This window comes from Archocentrus centrarchus, chromosome 18 (genome assembly GCF_007364275.1).
Source record: "Archocentrus centrarchus isolate MPI-CPG fArcCen1 chromosome 18, fArcCen1, whole genome shotgun sequence".
Classification (NCBI taxonomy): Eukaryota; Metazoa; Chordata; class Actinopteri; order Cichliformes; family Cichlidae; genus Archocentrus; species Archocentrus centrarchus.
The window spans coordinates 23,664,429-23,683,104 of NC_044363.1; the positions used below are offsets into that span (position 1 = coordinate 23,664,429).

At 39.4% G+C, this 18,676-nt stretch overlaps 1 protein-coding gene across 2 annotated transcripts in view; it reads right to left on the reverse strand.

Moving 5' to 3' along the window:
• Positions 1-60: 60 nt before the first annotated feature.
• LOC115797372 (protein Dok-7) overlaps positions 61-18,676 on the reverse strand; it is a 44,654-nt gene continuing 26,038 nt past the window's right edge. For both annotated transcript variants that reach the window (XM_030753938.1, XM_030753937.1), the window contains 4 exons: positions 17,254-17,342; positions 15,173-15,242; positions 6,488-6,667; positions 61-1,508 (listed from right to left, as the gene is read on the reverse strand). In XM_030753938.1, coding sequence (XP_030609798.1) covers positions 1,372-1,508; positions 6,488-6,667; positions 15,173-15,242; positions 17,254-17,342 — 476 coding nt within the window. In that variant the 3' untranslated portion in view covers positions 61-1,371. The remainder of the gene's footprint in view (positions 1,509-6,487; positions 6,668-15,172; positions 15,243-17,253; positions 17,343-18,676) is intronic.

Sequence of the window (18,676 nt, forward strand, 5' to 3'; positions counted from 1 at the left end):
TCTACTGTAGTTCTAGAAAAAAAACACATCAAAGCAGTGTTATCATAAATAATTTACAAGAAAAAATAGTATTATGTGAAAAAAAAATAGTTCCTTAGGAAGCAGGCACTCTCCTTGAACTCTTTCCATACAAGTTTACTGTACAGAAACTCCTTCACATTTTGTGACAATCCACATCACCTAGATAGAAAGAAAATGTATTTACAGTAAATCAGAACAGTGGTATCTGAGTAGACCATGAAACAAAAACAATATGGGATCCACCAAGATGGGTAGCACTAAAAAAAAAAAAATACATACGTTTTTCATAACTATGCACACACAGACACACACAATATGGAATAATAAAAATGCCAACAGCTTCAGGGAGGCAATTAGAAAAAGAAAAAACAACTTTTTGTTAGCACATAATTTTGACAAAAACAGCCACTGATTTAAAAAAGAAAAGAAAGAAATCTCCATGTGAATTTCAAAAGTGGTTCTTCTCAGCTTTGCATTATTTATGAAGACTCCCACATTAAATCCCATTCTATATGAACCGGGAAGTGAGAAAAGAAAAAAGAAAATGCACAGCAGCCATCAACATTCTCCCCATTACTTACAACCAGGCTAACAAGAGTCACCATGCACAGAGTGGAAGTGTTATGCAGAGCCATTACTTATGCTACTTTTAAACAAAAAATCTTTTATTTATTTTTTTGCACAGCAAGCTAGTCTGAATTTTGCATCATTGTGAGTAAGACTGGATGGAAAAGTTATCCTAAATTTGAAATGCAGAAAGAGTTACGTGCAACAACATATGGAATTACAGATCACCGAGGAATAAATGAGCGTCAACTCCTTGTTAGAACAAACACTGTTTCTGCTTCCTTTCTTGCCCAGACCCTACCTCTTTCACCCAAACAAGGACACAACAGCACATAATTAGGGATGGCCCGAGTGAGCTGTGAAATGCCTTTGCTCTGGGGTATTATCGGGGTCCGTGACTCAGCCCAGGGTTTGTACATCTTCATTCTAGATAGCCTTAGGCCTGAGGAACATCATAATGCCATTTAATGAGACATCTACACACAAAAAAAAATGCTGCCCATGATGAAGAGCGAAACCTTTCGAAGGGAGCTCCATTTTCAAGCTCCTTTGTGATTACAGTCTCAATCTCTAAAGTAGACACTGGGCAGAATATATTTTTCTGGGATTCTGGCACATGTAAAGTGGCTGAAGCAGCTTCAGAGATGGAACAGAACAGAGAAGGAATCCAACAGTAAGTCCCTCAGAGCCACGTCTCTTGCAGACTTTACAGTCTGATGTTGTAGTTCTGCTGTTGCGGGGAAAAAAATTCCTGCTGAGATCAACGTTTCAGTGAAAGAAAAGTCAATGTGGCGTCCCCTTTCTTCTCAGCTCCAGAGTGTGCAGGCCCTCCTGCCGACCCAGAGCATGTAACGTGCCGACTTTGTGAGCCGTCTCTGTGGCAGTGATGTCAATCTGTGCGTACTTGGTGGAACTCTTTCCTGTCGAGACAAAAGAATGGGATTTTTTAAAAAACTTGATCATTCCAGCCTTTGTATATCATCACTGCTGGTCTCCATGTTTGTTGCAACAAAATTAGCTGCACGTGGTTGCAAACAGATCAGAAACTGTTAGATGATTAAATCAACACTGCAAATTTATAAATTTAAGCAACAGCTTGTCATTTTACAAATGCAGTTTCTTTCAGAGTTGCATGAGAATATCAGTATCATGTTTATCTCTCTCACAACAGGAGCTTTTCAATTGCTTCTTCTAATTTTGTTTCCTTTTCTGCTACTTTGTCTTGTGGTGTGCCCCAAGGGTTGGTTCTGGGGCGTGTCTTCTTTGCTTGTTTGGACACATCCTGAGTGATTCTGAAGACATCTCATACCATTGCTATGCAGATGATATCAGGTTGTACATGTCATTCAAACCTCAGAATGTAGCCAAATTATTTGTCCTATAAAGAACTGGATGGCAGCCAACTATCTGTCTTTAAATACAAGAAACAGATATTCTCATATGTGGCCCTGACAACTGTGTTCCCTGGGTCAGTTCTCCCAACCATGAGAAATCTGGCTGTAACCTTTATTCAGATAATCATGTTGGTTGTTTTGCACAAACTTGTTTTTATCATCTGTCAAACATTGCCCATCTTGTGTCTCCCTGGACCACTTTCAGATGGTCCAGCATGCTGCTTTGAGGCTTCTCACCAGCATCTCTAAAAGGTTCCAGCAATGTTGATTCTGTCGGCTCACCACAAAGTTTAGGGTTCAGTTTAAGATTGTGAAGATCACTTTCAGAGCACTGCCTGGCCGGGTGCCTCCTTATATTACTGAACGTTTACATCCACGCATAACTACTGGGTCTTTGAGGTCAGTTGAGAATGCTTGTTGGTGGACACTGAAGCTGAAGACCTGCTTGCTTTTATTAATTTATACTGTTTTGTTATATTTTATTTCATATTTACAGCACTATATAAATAAACTTTACTTACTTATATCAGTAAGATCAGTAAATATTAAGCTACTGGTAGCGCTTGATTAGCCTAGCTTAGCTGGAAATAGGGGGCGAGCCTATGGCTGTGGTTCCTCTTCAGGAGCTGTCAATCATCAACAATAAATATCCAAGTTCACCTTTTGTGAAATAAAGGTCTACAAGGCAGCATCATAAAATTGTTGTTGCAGGTGTTTCTGAGCTCTAGGAAAATTATGGGCATTTTTTTACTAAATCCTGACATTCTCTTGTCAGCTCTTGTTAGGGGAAGTAATCATTTGTTGAATTTGAATCATCAATTTTGGAAGTGAAATAAAACACTGCTGAATCATTTTGTAAAAAACAATAAATATATATATACACACACATACTGACTTTTTGACAAGTGATAAAAATATCAAAACAAACATGACATCAGAGTTCAGAGTGAAGTGCATCTCTGCCCTCACTGCCAGTCTGACTGCTTTAAGAATGAGGCAGCGCATCACAACACAAACCACATGCAAATGACTTAGCTGAAGCTTTTAATATTCCCCTCATGTGCTGTGTTCCATATGCACATTGCCAGAAGTTGGTAACTTTCCTTGTGTGAAAATCAAATACGTAAAATGTCAGGGTTTAAACCCAGAAATTGTTCCCCATCCATCCATCCATCCATCCATCCATTCATCCATCCCTTGTTAGAGTCTTGTCATCTTACAGTCTCAGAACTGAGGAAATCAAAACCTGCTTCTTACAACACATAAATAGTCCCAAGAGGAGGATCCCATTAGGGCCACTGAGTTTACAGCTGTGATCTGAATGCCCTGTGGCCTCCTTTCAGTGGCGAAACAGGACACTCCTCCTCCCAGTTGACAGATTAATGAGGCTGCATGCCGGGATATAAGCTGTATTGCTGACATTAGACATTAACCTCGGTCATGTCAGAGCTCGAGCAGTGATGCTAACAGCCGACTTGTCTGTCAATTATGGCTCCAATGACAAGGACTCAGCTGTCTTTTACAGAGATGAGAGGAAATCATCTCAGTTGTTTCGGAGCAATTCCTGTAACTCTGACTAGGGTCGAACAGAATTGCACAAACATGTAAGTACAATGGCTTTCATCCTTGTGTAATTTATTTTTCACAGATAATCTCTGAATGGACAGTGCTTGGAAAATCTCACAAATGTTTAAGTGCAATCTGAATAAGGACTAAAAGGCAATACTGATTTTAGTTTATGAACTAAAAGAAGAGAATGGGATTCAGCTGACCATCTTTGGTAATTCCTCAAAAGTTCAGTTCTGATATTCTTCTTTTCTCTCTTTTATTCCCCCCTCACTCCAACCTGTGCCTGTTCATAGGGGATCTTTGGATTGTTGGATTTCTGTCTATAACACCAGATGTTTGCCTCACAATATGATGAGTCTCAAGAATAATATAGTTTTTAATTTGCACTACATAATTAAGATGGATACAGATTGCAGGAAGTTTTGGTACTGGAAAGTAATCAGTATGGGCACTCTGACCCCCCCCCCCCAAGTCTATGGTAACACAGCCCCATATGCAGCAAGTCCATGACATACTTTATCATAACCAGCATTAAAATTGTCAGCAATTCAAGGTGCCACTAAAGACAAAGTGTAGCTTAGGTTAGTAAGTAAGTTTCAGAGGAAACTGGTGCTAAATGAAAACATTGGATACATTTTCCTGTTTACTAACTGGTGGTGCTATAAAGTATAACCAATAAAGTGTGTGCAATTCATCCTGAGGTGGACCTAAAAATTCAGGATTACCAGAGTCATTAAGATTCAGCCTCTGTGGATCATGAACGTGATTACAAAACTTATTTTGGCAGTTTGTTCAATATTTAATGAAAGATGTCCACACAGAGCTGTGCCATTAGACTGGCTGAAAATAACCTCACAAGACAGTCTGAGAATTTCTTTCAGTTTGTAATATTTGACAGTTTAACAGCTGGTCTTAGATATATTTCTTTGTGCCAGAAAAGATCACATCTCAGTTCAATACCCAGCCTATTAACAGTCAAAGATTTAAGGCAACACTTAAACTTTTCATGATTAAGTACTTCTCTCCTTAGATCAGGTCCCTTTAAACATGCTTTCAGTATGCAATTCTGTACCAAGGTTATTATCGTTAACGAAAACTAACGGAAACGGACATTGAAAAAACATTTTCGTTAACTGAAAGTGAAACTTGTATATTATATTCATTCATTACACAGAGACTGATATATTTCAAATGTTTATTTCTTTTAATTTTGATGATTATAACTGACAACTAATGAAAACCCCAAATTCAGTATCTCAGAAAATTAGAATATTTCTTAAGATCAATACAAAAAAGGGATTTTTAGAAATGTTGGCTAACTGAAAGTATGAACATGAAAAGTATGAGCATGTACAGCACTCAATACTTAGTTGGGGCTCCTTTTGCCTGGATTACTGCAGCAATGCGGCGTGACATGGAGTCGATCAGTCTGTGGCACTGCTCAGGTGTTATGAGAGCCCAGGTTGCTCTGATAGTGGCCTTCAGCTCTTCTGAATTGTTGGGTCTGGCGTATCGCATCTTCCTCTTCACAATAGCCCATAGATTTTCTATGGGTGTAGGTCAGGTGAGTTTGCTGGCCAATTAAGAACAAGGTCCTTAAAGCAGGTACTGGTAGCTTTGGCACTGTGTGCAGGTGCCAAGTGCTGTTGGAAAATGAAATCTGCATCTCCATAAAGTTGGTCATGAAGAGCATGAAGTGCTCTAAAACTTCCTGGTAGACGGCTGCGTTGACCTTGGACCTCAGAAAACACAGTGGACCAACACCAGCAGATGACATGGCACCCCAAACCACCACTGACTGTGGAAACTTTACACTGGACCTCAAGCAACATTGATTCTGTGCCTCTCCTCTCTTCATCCAGACTCTGGGACCTTGATTTCCAAAGGAAATGCAAAATTGACTTTAATCAGAGAACATAACTTTGGAGCACTCAGCAGCAGTCCAGTCCTTTTTGTCTCTAGCCCAGGCGAGACGCTTCTGACGCCGTCTCTTCTTCAACAGTGGCTCGACAGCTGAAACCCATGTCTGCATACGTGGTGGTTCTTGAAGCACTGACTCCAGCTGCAGTCCACTCTTTGTGAATCTCCCCCACACATTTTTGGATGGGTTTTGTTCCACAATCCTCTCCCTTCGCCTCTCTATTAATGTGCTTGGACACAGAGCTCTGTGAACAGCCAGTCTCTATAGCAATGACCTTTTGTGTCTTGCCCTCCTTGTGCAAGGTGTCAGTGGTCATCTTTTGGACAACTGTCAAGTCAGCAGTCTTCCCCATGATTGTGTAGCCTACAGAACTAGACTGAGAGACCATTTAAAGGGTTAGACCCAGCACTGAAGTCTAATTAACGAGCATCTAACCAAGCTAGCTCTCTGAGCAGCTCCAAAACAGACCCAGCTTCGTGTGGTGGATAACATCAGGATGCAGCTCGATTTGAGCTTTGATTCCTTCAAAGAGTTCAGTTTGTTTTTGTCAAACATTCGCTGCGTTCTGATGTTATACACCACATGTAGGTGTTGTTAAACGTTTAAGCATTAAACCAAAAATAAAAACGAATAAAACCACTCTGAAAACTAATTAAAACTAACTGAATTAAAGAAAAAAAAATAAAATAAATAAAAACTAAATAAAAATAAACTATAATGTAAAATACAAAACTATAATAACACTATTCTGTACCACCAGTTAGAAAGTTATCTGCAAACTTAATGGTTTGTTTGGACAAATAAAATGGGAACAATACACCCTTTTGGTGGCATCCTTCACATTTTATGAATCATCTGGTTACATTACTCTCCCACCTGTTCAACATGGCTGCAGTATGAAGGAAAAAATGCTGGACTGTTTATAAATTCATAGGACAGCATTCATTCTTCAGAAACCAACTATCCGGAGTTCAGCTCCTTTACTAATCAGAGGTTATTTATAATGCATCCTTACTTTGAGCTGGCAGATGTGCGGCAGCCGCTCTAGCGCTGTGCGCAGGCTCCTGCAGCTCCAGCTCCATGTAGTTGAGCTGCTTCTTGGACGTGGGGCTAACAGGAATATTCACGTACGTCACACCTTCACTCCGAGGTCTTTCAGGAAGCGGAGCCTCTGGAGGGAACACAAACACGGCCCCTGAAAATGCAGGAGTAAATTAAGCTCAGGCGGTGTTAGGTTTGTTTGTGTCATGTTTTTTTTTTTTTTTTTTAAATAAATGTGTGAACAGTTATTTTTAGTTTCTTCGGGGGATTATTGTGAAAAACAACAATTGTCTTGTTGATAATATTCCGTGTTTCTATTACACCTCCAAGCCTTCACTGCCAACCACAATCTATTAAAATCATAAAAGAGCAAGGCATTGGTACATGAACACGCACCGCAAACATTTCGAGATTCACTTGTGTTTTCTAGAAAAGTTTGTGTTTGTTATGAAAAATGCTGCTTGAATGCAACAGAGCATTTAAGGATTCCAGTGGCACAGAGAAATAAGCTCAAGCTGGCTACGACAACACACACAGTACCAATCAAGTCGTTCTCAGAATTGATAATAATTAAAAGATTAAATTAAACCAGACTTACACTTTGACACTTCTTTGAAACTGGATTTGTTTTTGTCATTATAACCTTAATCAAAAGCTAGATTCACCATCCAGTCTGAGCAGCTCTCCAGGCTACAGCCCCGTGTTAATTAGATTTATTCAAATGCAGACATCCACAGCACCAGTATCAATACTGTTTTCAGCAGTAAAACACAATAGCTTTAATAGGATCAGCAGTAGTACAGGGACACGGTGTTTCACAATGAATTGCTTCTTTCCCCAGAGACTAATTATGCAAAATTAGCTGAGATGCCCCAGAGATGAATTATGGGATATACATTACTTTTTATTACATTTTACTTCCTCAAAGAACAAAATGCTTTGAGGAAACAAAGAGGCAATTATTCTTTTAATTCCATCATCAAGCTGTTTTATCACGCTGGTGTATACTGAACAACACCAGATCAAATACCTGAGGGTTTATGGACTAAACAAAACAAACAAACAAACAATGAAAAACGTTTAATAAAAACTGAATAGGAACACCCAAATCTTGGTTATCCATGCAGCTGATCAAAGCAGAAATAAGGGTATTAAATATAACTAAAGGCTTTTTAAACCTTTTAAACTGAATAGTTTTCCTGCCAAATACATATACATCTATAATTCATTGTGCTTGATTAATGATATCCAATGACAAGAAGCCCCTCGCAGCTTAATCTTCATAAATCTAAAGGCCAAGAAAGATAGAGATGTCTGGTCATGTTCACAGCTGGCTGCAGGAATCTTTAGTTCAGTGTCTCAATGATACAACTTAAGAACAACCACTACATAAAATATGTGCATATTTCAGCTCTGTGACACACACATCATCCCAGTCTCTTTTTTTTTCCATGCCTGGGTGTGCATTACTGCAGTGATAGCAACAACCTTCAAAAACAGACTACAGTACACTCAAGGATATCTTGTCATTTGCATAGCTTGAATACCGCTCTGTGAACAGAGAACAGTGAAACACAAGATATACTCCATTTCTCCTGAACAGTGATATAAAACATGTTCTGTGATGTTAAAAGCCAAATGAACCTACATGCTACAGTACTGTTCATCTAACCAGGTTGATGGGCTCACATCCACCTGTGGTTTGTCGAATCGGGTACTAAAAGAAGAATGAATGAGGCATGACAGTCACACACTGTCTGAGTTTAAAGGGGTTTTTTTTTGTTTGTTTCATAATGCACCAAATGCCATCAGCAGGTCAAAGTTCTGGACTTCAGGTACGTCCAATTATCATGCAGATACTTTCTATTGTAACCGTCCAGAATGTGGTCTGGCACTGGCTCACTGCAATAAGCAAGACTTTCCTTGAAAAAGACATCATCTGGATGGCAGCATATGTTACTCCAAAACCTTTACATATTGCTCAGCATATTGTTAATGGCGCCTCCAAACGCACAAGTTATTCATGCTATATGCACTAATGCCCCTTTATACCAACACAGATGCTGGCTTCTTAACTGTGTGCTGGCAGCACACCAGATGTTGCCTCTGCGCTTTAGCTGACTTAAAAATAAATACATTTTTATTCATCAGACCAGACGACTGGCCTCAGCTCACAGCTTCCTTCTCTGAGCCACAGAGAAATAACTTTATCAAAAATTAGAAGCAAATCCTGAACCCCAGGGGGCATCTTGATGACATTGTTTGGGCCCGCTTATTCCCTCATAGAGGAAAAGGTCAATACAGCAAACCAATACAAATTCTGATTGATTATGTTTATCCTAAAATGAAACATTTCTATCCTCATGCACAGAGCACGAGGGGTCACTGAATGTTTGATGAGCATGGAAATGATACTGTAGCCAGCAGTGATAACACTCAGTGTTCATCATCAAAACACCTAACTCCAGTCCTTGTACCTGACTATTTTCAGAGGTATTTTTTGTTTGTTTATTTGTTAAGTAACTTCACACTGATGCATGGAAAAGACACAGAATGCAAAGGATGAACCAGTGCTGTGTCTACACATAACAGGCAACTTAGCAAAAGGACCTATTTTAAATCTTCAGGTACTTTGTCACTAGCAGTCTGTCACAAAGACATCGTTTGTTCGCATTTCTACAAAATCTGCAAAAAATGCTGCAAAGATAACAGCTTGACAGTCATAAAATAGTATTTAACAACGAGGTGATTCTCAAAGAGCTATTATCAATAATTTGGCATGGTGTGCAGTGTGTGGACAGGTGGAGGACAGAAGAAGAAGTGGCAGGCCTAAAAAATAAATAAAAAAAGTCTATAGCAGATGAACAGTATCTGAAAGTCATGTCCTTAAGAAAGCGTCACATGTGGCAAGAAGGGTTGGACCCCAAATGCAGGGCGCATGAAACTGAGCTAAACTCAAACAGCTTTATTGCTAAAGGTTCACAAGATACAAAAAAAAAAAAAAAAAAAGGGGGGGGGGGGCATAAATGGGGGTACACACAGCTAGGGGAACACAGACAACACCACAACAAAGAACTAAACAACACTGAGACCTTAAATACACACAGTAGGTAATCAGGGAAAAGAGAGACAGCTGGGGAAGACGAGGCACGGGTGAACAAAATGACACTAATGACACAAAGGAAGTAAAACTGAACACAACAAACACAGGACAAGGAACTGCCAAAATAAAACAGGAAATAGACATTATAATATGGAAACCTATACACAACTCAGGAAAACAGGAAGTGAAGCTAAACACAAAATATAGGACAAGGGTCCAAGACACGGGCAGACAGACACACTGAGGAAAACAGACACAGGAACACAGACATGGGAAGACAAGAACAAAGGAAAAACAGAATGAAATATAATAACTAAAACCAAAAACAGAATACAAAACCACCACAAACCAAGAATCTCAACTAAGAAACGCAACTAGAAATACAACAAAAAAAGAACCTCATACAAAAAACACAACACTGGGCCAACGGTCCAGGACCATGACAGAAAGAAGAAAAAAAAATCCAGCAAAGACCTGACACAGCACCTGAGGGATGCATCTAGACCTTCAGTTGAGAAGGAGGGAGAAGAGGCTGAGGGATGCCAAATGACACAATAATTGGACTGACAGTCAGTGGCAACAGGTCTGATGCAAAACCAATTCTGAAAATTTTGGTTCAAATCATCATCATTGTGTATCGAGAAGGCCAGGAGAGAGGTACAACAATGTCCACAGCCATCTGTAAAACACAGTGGAGGCTCTGTGATGATTTGGAAAGAATCTGATTGGCAGCTGTTTCATTTCTCAGCATGACAATGCTAATGCAGTAACAGCACACCTGGACAGCGCTCCACTGTGTGTTTTTCTATCATGGATTGGCTTCTAAGAGAGGTCAAGCTGTTTTGAAGAATAAAAGGCAGTCGTACCGAATATTGACTTTCAAGCTTGTTATAATTATTCATACTCTGTTGACTTATATACTCTATTGCCATGAATATTTATTTGCACCTTTCAATGAATCACTGCATCTATTTATCAATTTTTTCAAACAAAATATACAGAAATGAAAGGATCATCTTGCCATTGGAGTTCCAGAAACCTGCCGACTCAATGCCAAGCTCGTCTGGTGATCAAATATCTCGCTAAGACAACTATTTGTTTGGAAATTAATTTTTCACTCTTCTGTACAGTCAGAAAGTCGAGGCTGGAGGTGGACTTTTGTAAAGATAGACAAATAAAATTACGTCACAACTATCCTTGCAGCCACAGACTTAAAGCAATTTTTACCTGCTGATTTATTTATTTATTTGTATAAAAAGTAAAAATTAAAATAAAATGGAAATTTTGCAGAGCCTAAAAACACAGTCCAAAAATATTTGCATTTATGTCAGTGAAAAGCAGCAATTCCTCAAAATCTGGAGTCTTTACTTTATTAACTGATGACTCTATCACATTTAAAAATCACAAAGCCTCCAATCAATAAGTCATGCATAATTTCTTTAAAATTATTGTTGGGAAAAACAATATATGCTGTTGTATTACTAAACTGAGTGAAGTGTTGAAAACTGACCAGGCTCCAAAACAAATCCCTTACTCCCTGATTTACCCATCAAGACTGACAGCAGGGCTGCACAAACAGCGCCTGTGTTATCTTTTTCAAACATAATGTCAGCAAAAACTGTTTCATCATTAACCAAAAAGAAAAAGGGAAAACCTGAATTCAAAGAGCCCAGGCCCTTATAGACATAACCCCAGTGAACACCATTGCTTCATAACAAAACAACAAATGGTGTTGATAACAATGCAAACGCTGCTGAGCCGAGCCTGTGAACATTTATTTGCCTTTCTTTGAGGTAGATGCTGTGCATGCATTGATGTTTAAAGATTAAAGAGAAGACCTGGATCACAGAAAAGATTTTTTTTTTTTCATCTTCTGTCATTATTAGTCAATCAAAACAACAGAAAGTGGTTTGGTTGGGGGCATTTCACAACTACAAACAGAAACACTAATGAGATTGAAGACTCTGTAGCAGAATGTCTATTATAACCCTCTTACAGTAAATAAAATTAAAACAATGTATTGCTATGCTATCGTACGTGCATCACCATAAAGTTTGCCACAGATTCATATTTCTGTCGCTGTAATTTCTCTCACAGATACTGCTTTAAATTTAGCGTAGGGATTGTACGGAAGGCGACATCTGGCGAAAGAGAAGATTTCACCTGCTATTGACTCTTCCTAAATGGCAGTAGGCAGTGGTCATTACCCGCAGCTCAGAAGCATCAACCGCAGGGGACACTCATACAATCAGTGAGAAGCCATTAGACGCCAGCAAAGTCTCGGTGGGTACAGCCTTTTGGCAAAGTCTAACCTAATTGATCAGACTCCAACCAGCCCTTGCAGGAGTGTGGTGTTTTATAATGGCTCCTATTACAACAGTGGATTTGCCCACAGCTCTAAGGCCCGGGGATGTTTCGATAATACACTTTGCAAAGGCTCAAGGGGAGATGTTAGAGGCAATATCAGACAGAGCATGGCGACCCCAGCTTACAAAGTCAGCTGCTTTTTGATGGAAAACACAGTTGAGATAATAGCTGTGTATTCAGGGTGAGTTGATTTAGCACCTTTCCCACATTATTGTAGTAGGCGTAAACTAAGCTGCGGTATGTACAGGAAAACCTGTCTAACTAAAGCTTTTTCTTAGATTATAACATCTTTCATGGTCTCTCCAGTTTCACCTTCCAATAAGACCTGCACCAGGACATCACCATCCCCTTCAGGATCCCTTTGTCTATTTTTACCTTTAATATGTGGTGCCAGATGTGCTATGTTCACAAAATCAGCAACTTCTTTTAAAATCTGGGCTTGTTTTGCAGCCACAGGACCTGGACATCTTGCAGTCATTGAGTCAATCATGAACTCCTCTGCATACCGAAGTATTCTCGAAACTAATTTCTTACTTTGACGTGATGCAGTTGATAGGTTTTCAGTTCTCATGTCTCTTCCTCTGAACCTTGCAAGAAGCTCAAGTAGTGTTACAGTTTACCCGTGAGGTAAAAGCTTTAGCACAAAATCATTCCTTTGTTTTAATCCCCAGCAGGGAGTTGTTGGTGGTTTGTAGTCATTTCAGTATTAATGGGATAAACTGGTGCCGACATGAAGAGTGTTAGTGTTTTGGTGGAAAACAAATCAAGTAACACAAGAAGTTGTGGAGGAAACACACAAGTTTAGAGTGGGAGATAAACTTCATTGTTAATACACTAAGTTAAGTAATTAAATTCAACGATGATGTGGCTCAACAAATATCATTTCAGAAATGGATTAGCAATGTTTATCCTGAACCAGCTTTCTTAGGCGCTGTTCAGCAGTGTGAGAAACACTTTGCTTTAAGCACACCTGTCCCTGAAAGCCTCCTGCACACTGTGCAATTTCAGGATGCCCCAGGCAAAAGTTAGTACTCAAAGAAACTGTTGAAAATCTTTGGGCATCAGTTGAGAACATCGGCCCAAGTTTGCGCCGTGAGAAATGATGACTAAATGAACCTCCTTGTGTAGCTGTGGCCCACATCTTAAAGCCAGCCGTTTAGTGTGTGCCGTGTAACGGCCAACACAGCATCTTGGGTGCCACAGGCAAAGCTAGTTTTTGTTTTGCTGCATTTTGCTCTCATGATGTAAGCATGCACTGTGCTATGACTTATTGGAAAGTCTGCCATACCTCAAAACTGATATTTTATTTGACTTGTGTGCAAAGTTTTAATATGAAAAGCTGTATCATAAATCGCATGACAGCTTTTCTTCAACTTAGCTTCCACTGAGCCCACATAACTGAAGCTGCTGGACTTAGCGACCTCTCGCACGCCTCCATCCATTAAGAGTCTGGTGAAGCAGGATGATGGGAAAGATGATGTGGGAGCTGAGTCGTGTGTGTAGGTACTTGAACATGACTGATGGGTTTGGTGCCACACTGCGACAGCTGCTGGGACTTTGTCGAGCAGGTGTGCATTTGACTGAGGGCATGTTTCAGGGTGTGGGATGCTTAAGTGGCCAAACGTCCCCTGACGACTGTCCTCTCACCTCGCATCAGGGCAGGCAGCCCGTCACATGTCACTGCACTCTCTGGTTACACATCTCAGTGTTTTCACAACACACAATTGGCCCTTATGTAACTCAAGTTTTTGGCGTTGGATAAAATGCAGATGAAGAAATAAAAATAGCAACAAGTGTGACTCATGCTGTTGTCATAGATAAATCGGCTGTAAAACAGACAACCACAGACAGGGTAAATTAATGCCATTTTAAATTAAACCAATGTTTGGCCCTAATTTGCCCCCTTTGTGTATTTATTCCCACATTGGAAAGAAACAAAAGCGCAGGCTAATTCACAGGGTAAAAAAACTCAGTTTAACCTTGGGTAAATGTTGATTTAATACTAATTTGTTGCTTTTACCTTGAACTTTCAAAGCCAGAACAAACAGACTTAAAAACAGTTTCTTCACCAGAGCAATCACCACCCTGAACTCACACACTCACCCACATAACTGTGCAATATTATATCATTCATACTGAACAACATCTATCACTCCTGTATTGTGTAATATCCAATATTCATTCACCAAGTGCAATACTCACGTCTTCATTTTATATGTATACACTTATTTTATTTTTTACAATGTATTTATTTTTATACATTCTCTTATTTTCTGTATTTTAATACATTTTATTTTCTGTATATTTTTAGATTATATTAGATTAGATTATATTTTTATTTTTATTTTAGAAAGTCTGACTTTCTACAGCATGGCACTGAACAGGAGTGACCCTCCAATCTCATTGTACATCCTGTATAATGACAATAAAGGCATTCTATTCTATTCTATTCTATTACTTTCTAGCAATTTCACTACATGTAATATCTACACTCAGTGTTGTGGAGACCATGTTTTCAGTATAGTAAGCTACACAACTGTTGCACCTTGCAATGAAAACTTTAATAACAAAAAATTTCTCTATACAAACTAGTTTGTATGACACAACTAATTTACATTTAATAAAGTGCAAATTTCCACTCTGTTGAAACTAATCTGATGCTGGTGAGTCTCTGTACTGCGCTTTGTGTACCATGTAGCAATAGCCACTTTATGAAAACAATTTCCTATCAGTGCTACAGTCCACTGCACTGACTAAAGTCAAGTACGTGCATGGCAAGCGTAGTGAGGTATAACATGTTCCTATGTTCAGCCTTGTGGATGTTATGCCTCATGCTGGTCTGCTTTTCAGATGCTGAATGAGCCCCATTTTATTTATTCACTTCAATTCAAGCATGCCAAGCAACAGGTGATGGTTTACAGCAATTCGGGCGTATGACTCATCAGTTTAATTCATTTTTCGTAAGTGGGCCCCAGTTATTATAAGAAACCTGGGTAATGCACTGCTGAAAAGAGTTCAGAGCACTTAAAAAACTAAAATGGTCCTTTCAGGAAAAAGAAAGGTCCATTTGTGCAGCTACAGACTTGAAATTCTGCATATATTTGAATAGCTTGGTTGAAAAAAAAAAGAAAGAACTAAATCACTGAAACAGCTCGGTTATGTTGATTACCAGATGTCAGTTTCACTCACCTTCAGTCTCTTGAAGAAACCTCTGCTGGCCATAGCTGCCCATTAGTTCATACTTGTGTTTTTCCTGTGCCTGAAACACACACGTAAATAAGCACTGCTGATTATAGCTTGCACTGAGTGAATATAACCGGGACATAAGTTTATTACATAAGTGTGACGATGACTTTCACTTTTCTGTTCTGTGGGCATATCAGGAGTATTTATATACATTTGGAATTTACTCAGAACTCAGGGCTATGTGCAAACACTGTGCAGAATCAGAAAGATAACCATGGATTTCAGATTGTGTCTCCATAATCTAGTCTAGTCTAGTGTGAAAACTGCAAATGGAGTACAACCATATTGATTTCAGTCTCACAAACAAGCCACCGCCTGCACTGAGCACTCAAAGACAGATTCACTGATAGGCCCATCGGCACATTCAGAATTAAAACGCGTAAAATTAGGTTCCAGCAGCCGTAGCTTATTGCTTTCTGCTGTCTAGGATTCACCTCGGCTAGTTTGAGTCATCAAAATGGACCCCCTGACCGTGTTTGTGGTGGTGGTTGGCTTCTGTTCAACATTTCTGATGGAGTTCTCTGATAAATAATATGGCCTAAAGAAGTTTGTGCTCCAGTTTTGGTGAGTTTATCCATATTTGTTCAATGCAGTTTGTAAATGCAGTATTCCTGACATTTTAGCGCCTTACCCTCTAGACTACAGGAAGGTCACTTCTGGCTCCAAAAAAAACATGGTAGTGGGCAAAATGCTAATATTAAAATTTCAAAATACAGAGTTCAGAAACCAATAGGTGACATCATGGTGGCTAGGCCCATCTTTTACAGTCACGTGAAAAAGAAAGAATTCAGGACACCCCATGATCCAGTAGCTGTAGAGTCACCTTTAGCAGCAAGAAGTTGAAGTAATTGTTCTCTGTGTGATTTTATCAGTCTTTCACATCACTGTGGAGTAATGTTGGCACACTTGCCTTTACAGCGTTGCTTCAGTTCATTGAGGTTTGCAGGCATTCATTTATGCGCAGCTCTCTTAAGGTCCCACCACAGCATTTTAATCAGGTTGAGGTCTGGACTTTGGCTGGGCCATTGCAGCACCTCCATTTTTTTCTTTTTCAGTCATTCTGTTGTAGATTTGCTGCTGTGCTTGGGATCATTGTCCTGTTGTATGACTTTTTTTAAACTGTGCTGTCATGAACTTTAACATTTAACATGCTAACTGAGTCCTGTACAGGGTGAGCTGTAGCTCTTGGGTTTTTTGCAGTTTCTCCGTCTGACCTCGGGGTGAATTTGCTGGGATAGTTTTTCTACTTGTGAATAATGTTTCTCACTGTAGAATTATGGACTTCAAATAGTCTGGAAATGGCCTTAACCCTTCACAGACTGATGGACAGTCACTTCTCTAAGATCATTGTTGATGTCTTTCCTCCTTGGCCATTGTGTTAACACACCTGAATGCTTCACACTCGCTCATGAGCCATTACTCAAGTGCATTTGATTAGCAGCACCTCGCTGCTACTTACTTCATTCCTATGAGGCAATAAGGGTGTATTTAGTTTTTCACAGGATTGCATGAAGTCCTGTGAAAACCTTCTTTCTCATGTGACAATCTCTGACCTGGAGGGAATTTGTAACATGCAAGATGGAGTCAGAAAATTGAGAGACAGAGAAGTCTTAGACAAGTACGCAGACTTAAAAGACTATATATATATATATATATATATATATATATATATATATATATATATATATATATATATATATATATATATATCTCACACAATGCTTTATACTAAAATTTCAGTTCATTGGCAACCCCTAAACTTGCTTATTCTAATCCACATGCTTAATAACTAGCAGGTTATTAAGGCTCAAAACTATAAAATGCTGATTGGACATATTTTTTATGTCTAATTTCAGATTTACTACTGAAGCCTATTAATAACAAACCCCTACGGGCTGCCCTTTATTCTGTCTCTGCATTTGGTATTCTCACTTCCCCAAATGCTTAGTTGAACTCAGAGCACAGTAAAAATGTGTGAGTTGTTGATAGCATAAAGCGGATTAGAGAGTTTTGGATGGGTCTACCTCCAGGTTCCTCTCCGGCATCCGACTCTCCATGATCTCATAAGCAGGATCGGCTCTGCGTCTTTCCTCTTTACTACAAAGCCTTTTGTCTGGTGGAAGATAAGATATTGTGCATTTTAAATATAAGAAACAAAATCATGTTTTGTTAATGGCAATAGCTGACACAGAAATGATTCCACAATGTTTTTTAAAGCACTTTGTGAACCAAAGCAGACTAGAAGTTCTCCACATGCAAACAGATAAATTTGAGCAGATCCAGTGTTGAGAGAAAAAACAACAAAGGCTTGAGTCATCATCACACAATACCAAGACTTCTTTTCTTTTTTTCTTTTTTTAAAGAACAAATGGTTAAATAGGATCCTTTTGTTGCCTGGTATGAATCATGGATAATGTGCAAAGGAAAGATATCGCACCCTGAATTTTGATAAGATGTATAAGATCTACCAGTCGGTTTGGTCTCATTGACTGTCAGTATGTAGAGATATCCTTTCTAAACAAATGGCCTTTCAAGAGCCTCTGGAACCCTTTTCCAGAAGCTGACTATATAAAATGATACAATTACACAGAACAACTTTTTACAGATTTCATTTCAATAGAAAGCTTGAGTTAATCTCTCTATGAAAACCACCCATCAGCCACTTTATTGGTTACAATGTTGTACAATGCTTGTTAATCAAATATCTAATCAACCAATCACATGGCAGCAACTAAGTGCAATTATGCATGCAAACAACCTGCTGAAGTTCAAGCTGAGCATCAGAATGAGGAAGAAAGCTGATTTGGCATGGTTGTTGGTGTCGGACTGGCTGGTCTGAGGATTTCAGAAATTGCTGATCTGCTGTGATTTTCCTAAACAACCATCTCTGGGGTTTACAGAGGATGGTCTGACAAAGAGAAAATATCCAGTGAGCTGCAGTTCTTTGGCGGAAACAGCCTTGTTGATGTCAGAGGAGAATGGCCAGACTGCTTCAAGCTCACAGGAGGACCGCAGTGTCATGTCTTGTGCTGGTGTGCAGGAATTCTCTGGGTTTGTAAGAGTTGGTGCAGAGCCTTGTTCCCGTGCAGCAGCCTGGCACACCTGCCTTTTTCCCTCCTCCTGAACGGACTCCCCACGCTTCACCAAGTAAGCATTTTTCCTTTTTCTGTCCCTGCATGGATTTCCCTCATAGGACCACAGTTCCTAAATCTGTAGAATCACCCCAGCAATCCAGCCCCTGCCCACAACACCCAGAAGAGTATCAGTTCCCATCCCTTCAATTCCAGTGCTCCCTAAGAATCCATTTGAGTTTTTGGCTCAGACCCTCCACTAGAGTTTTAATGGTTAATTAGTTATTTGTGCTTATTGTGTGACTACGCTTTTTAAATAAAGTTTCTTTAACTTTTAAGTAAGCTGTCTCCAATGTGTCTGCATTTGAGTCCTTTT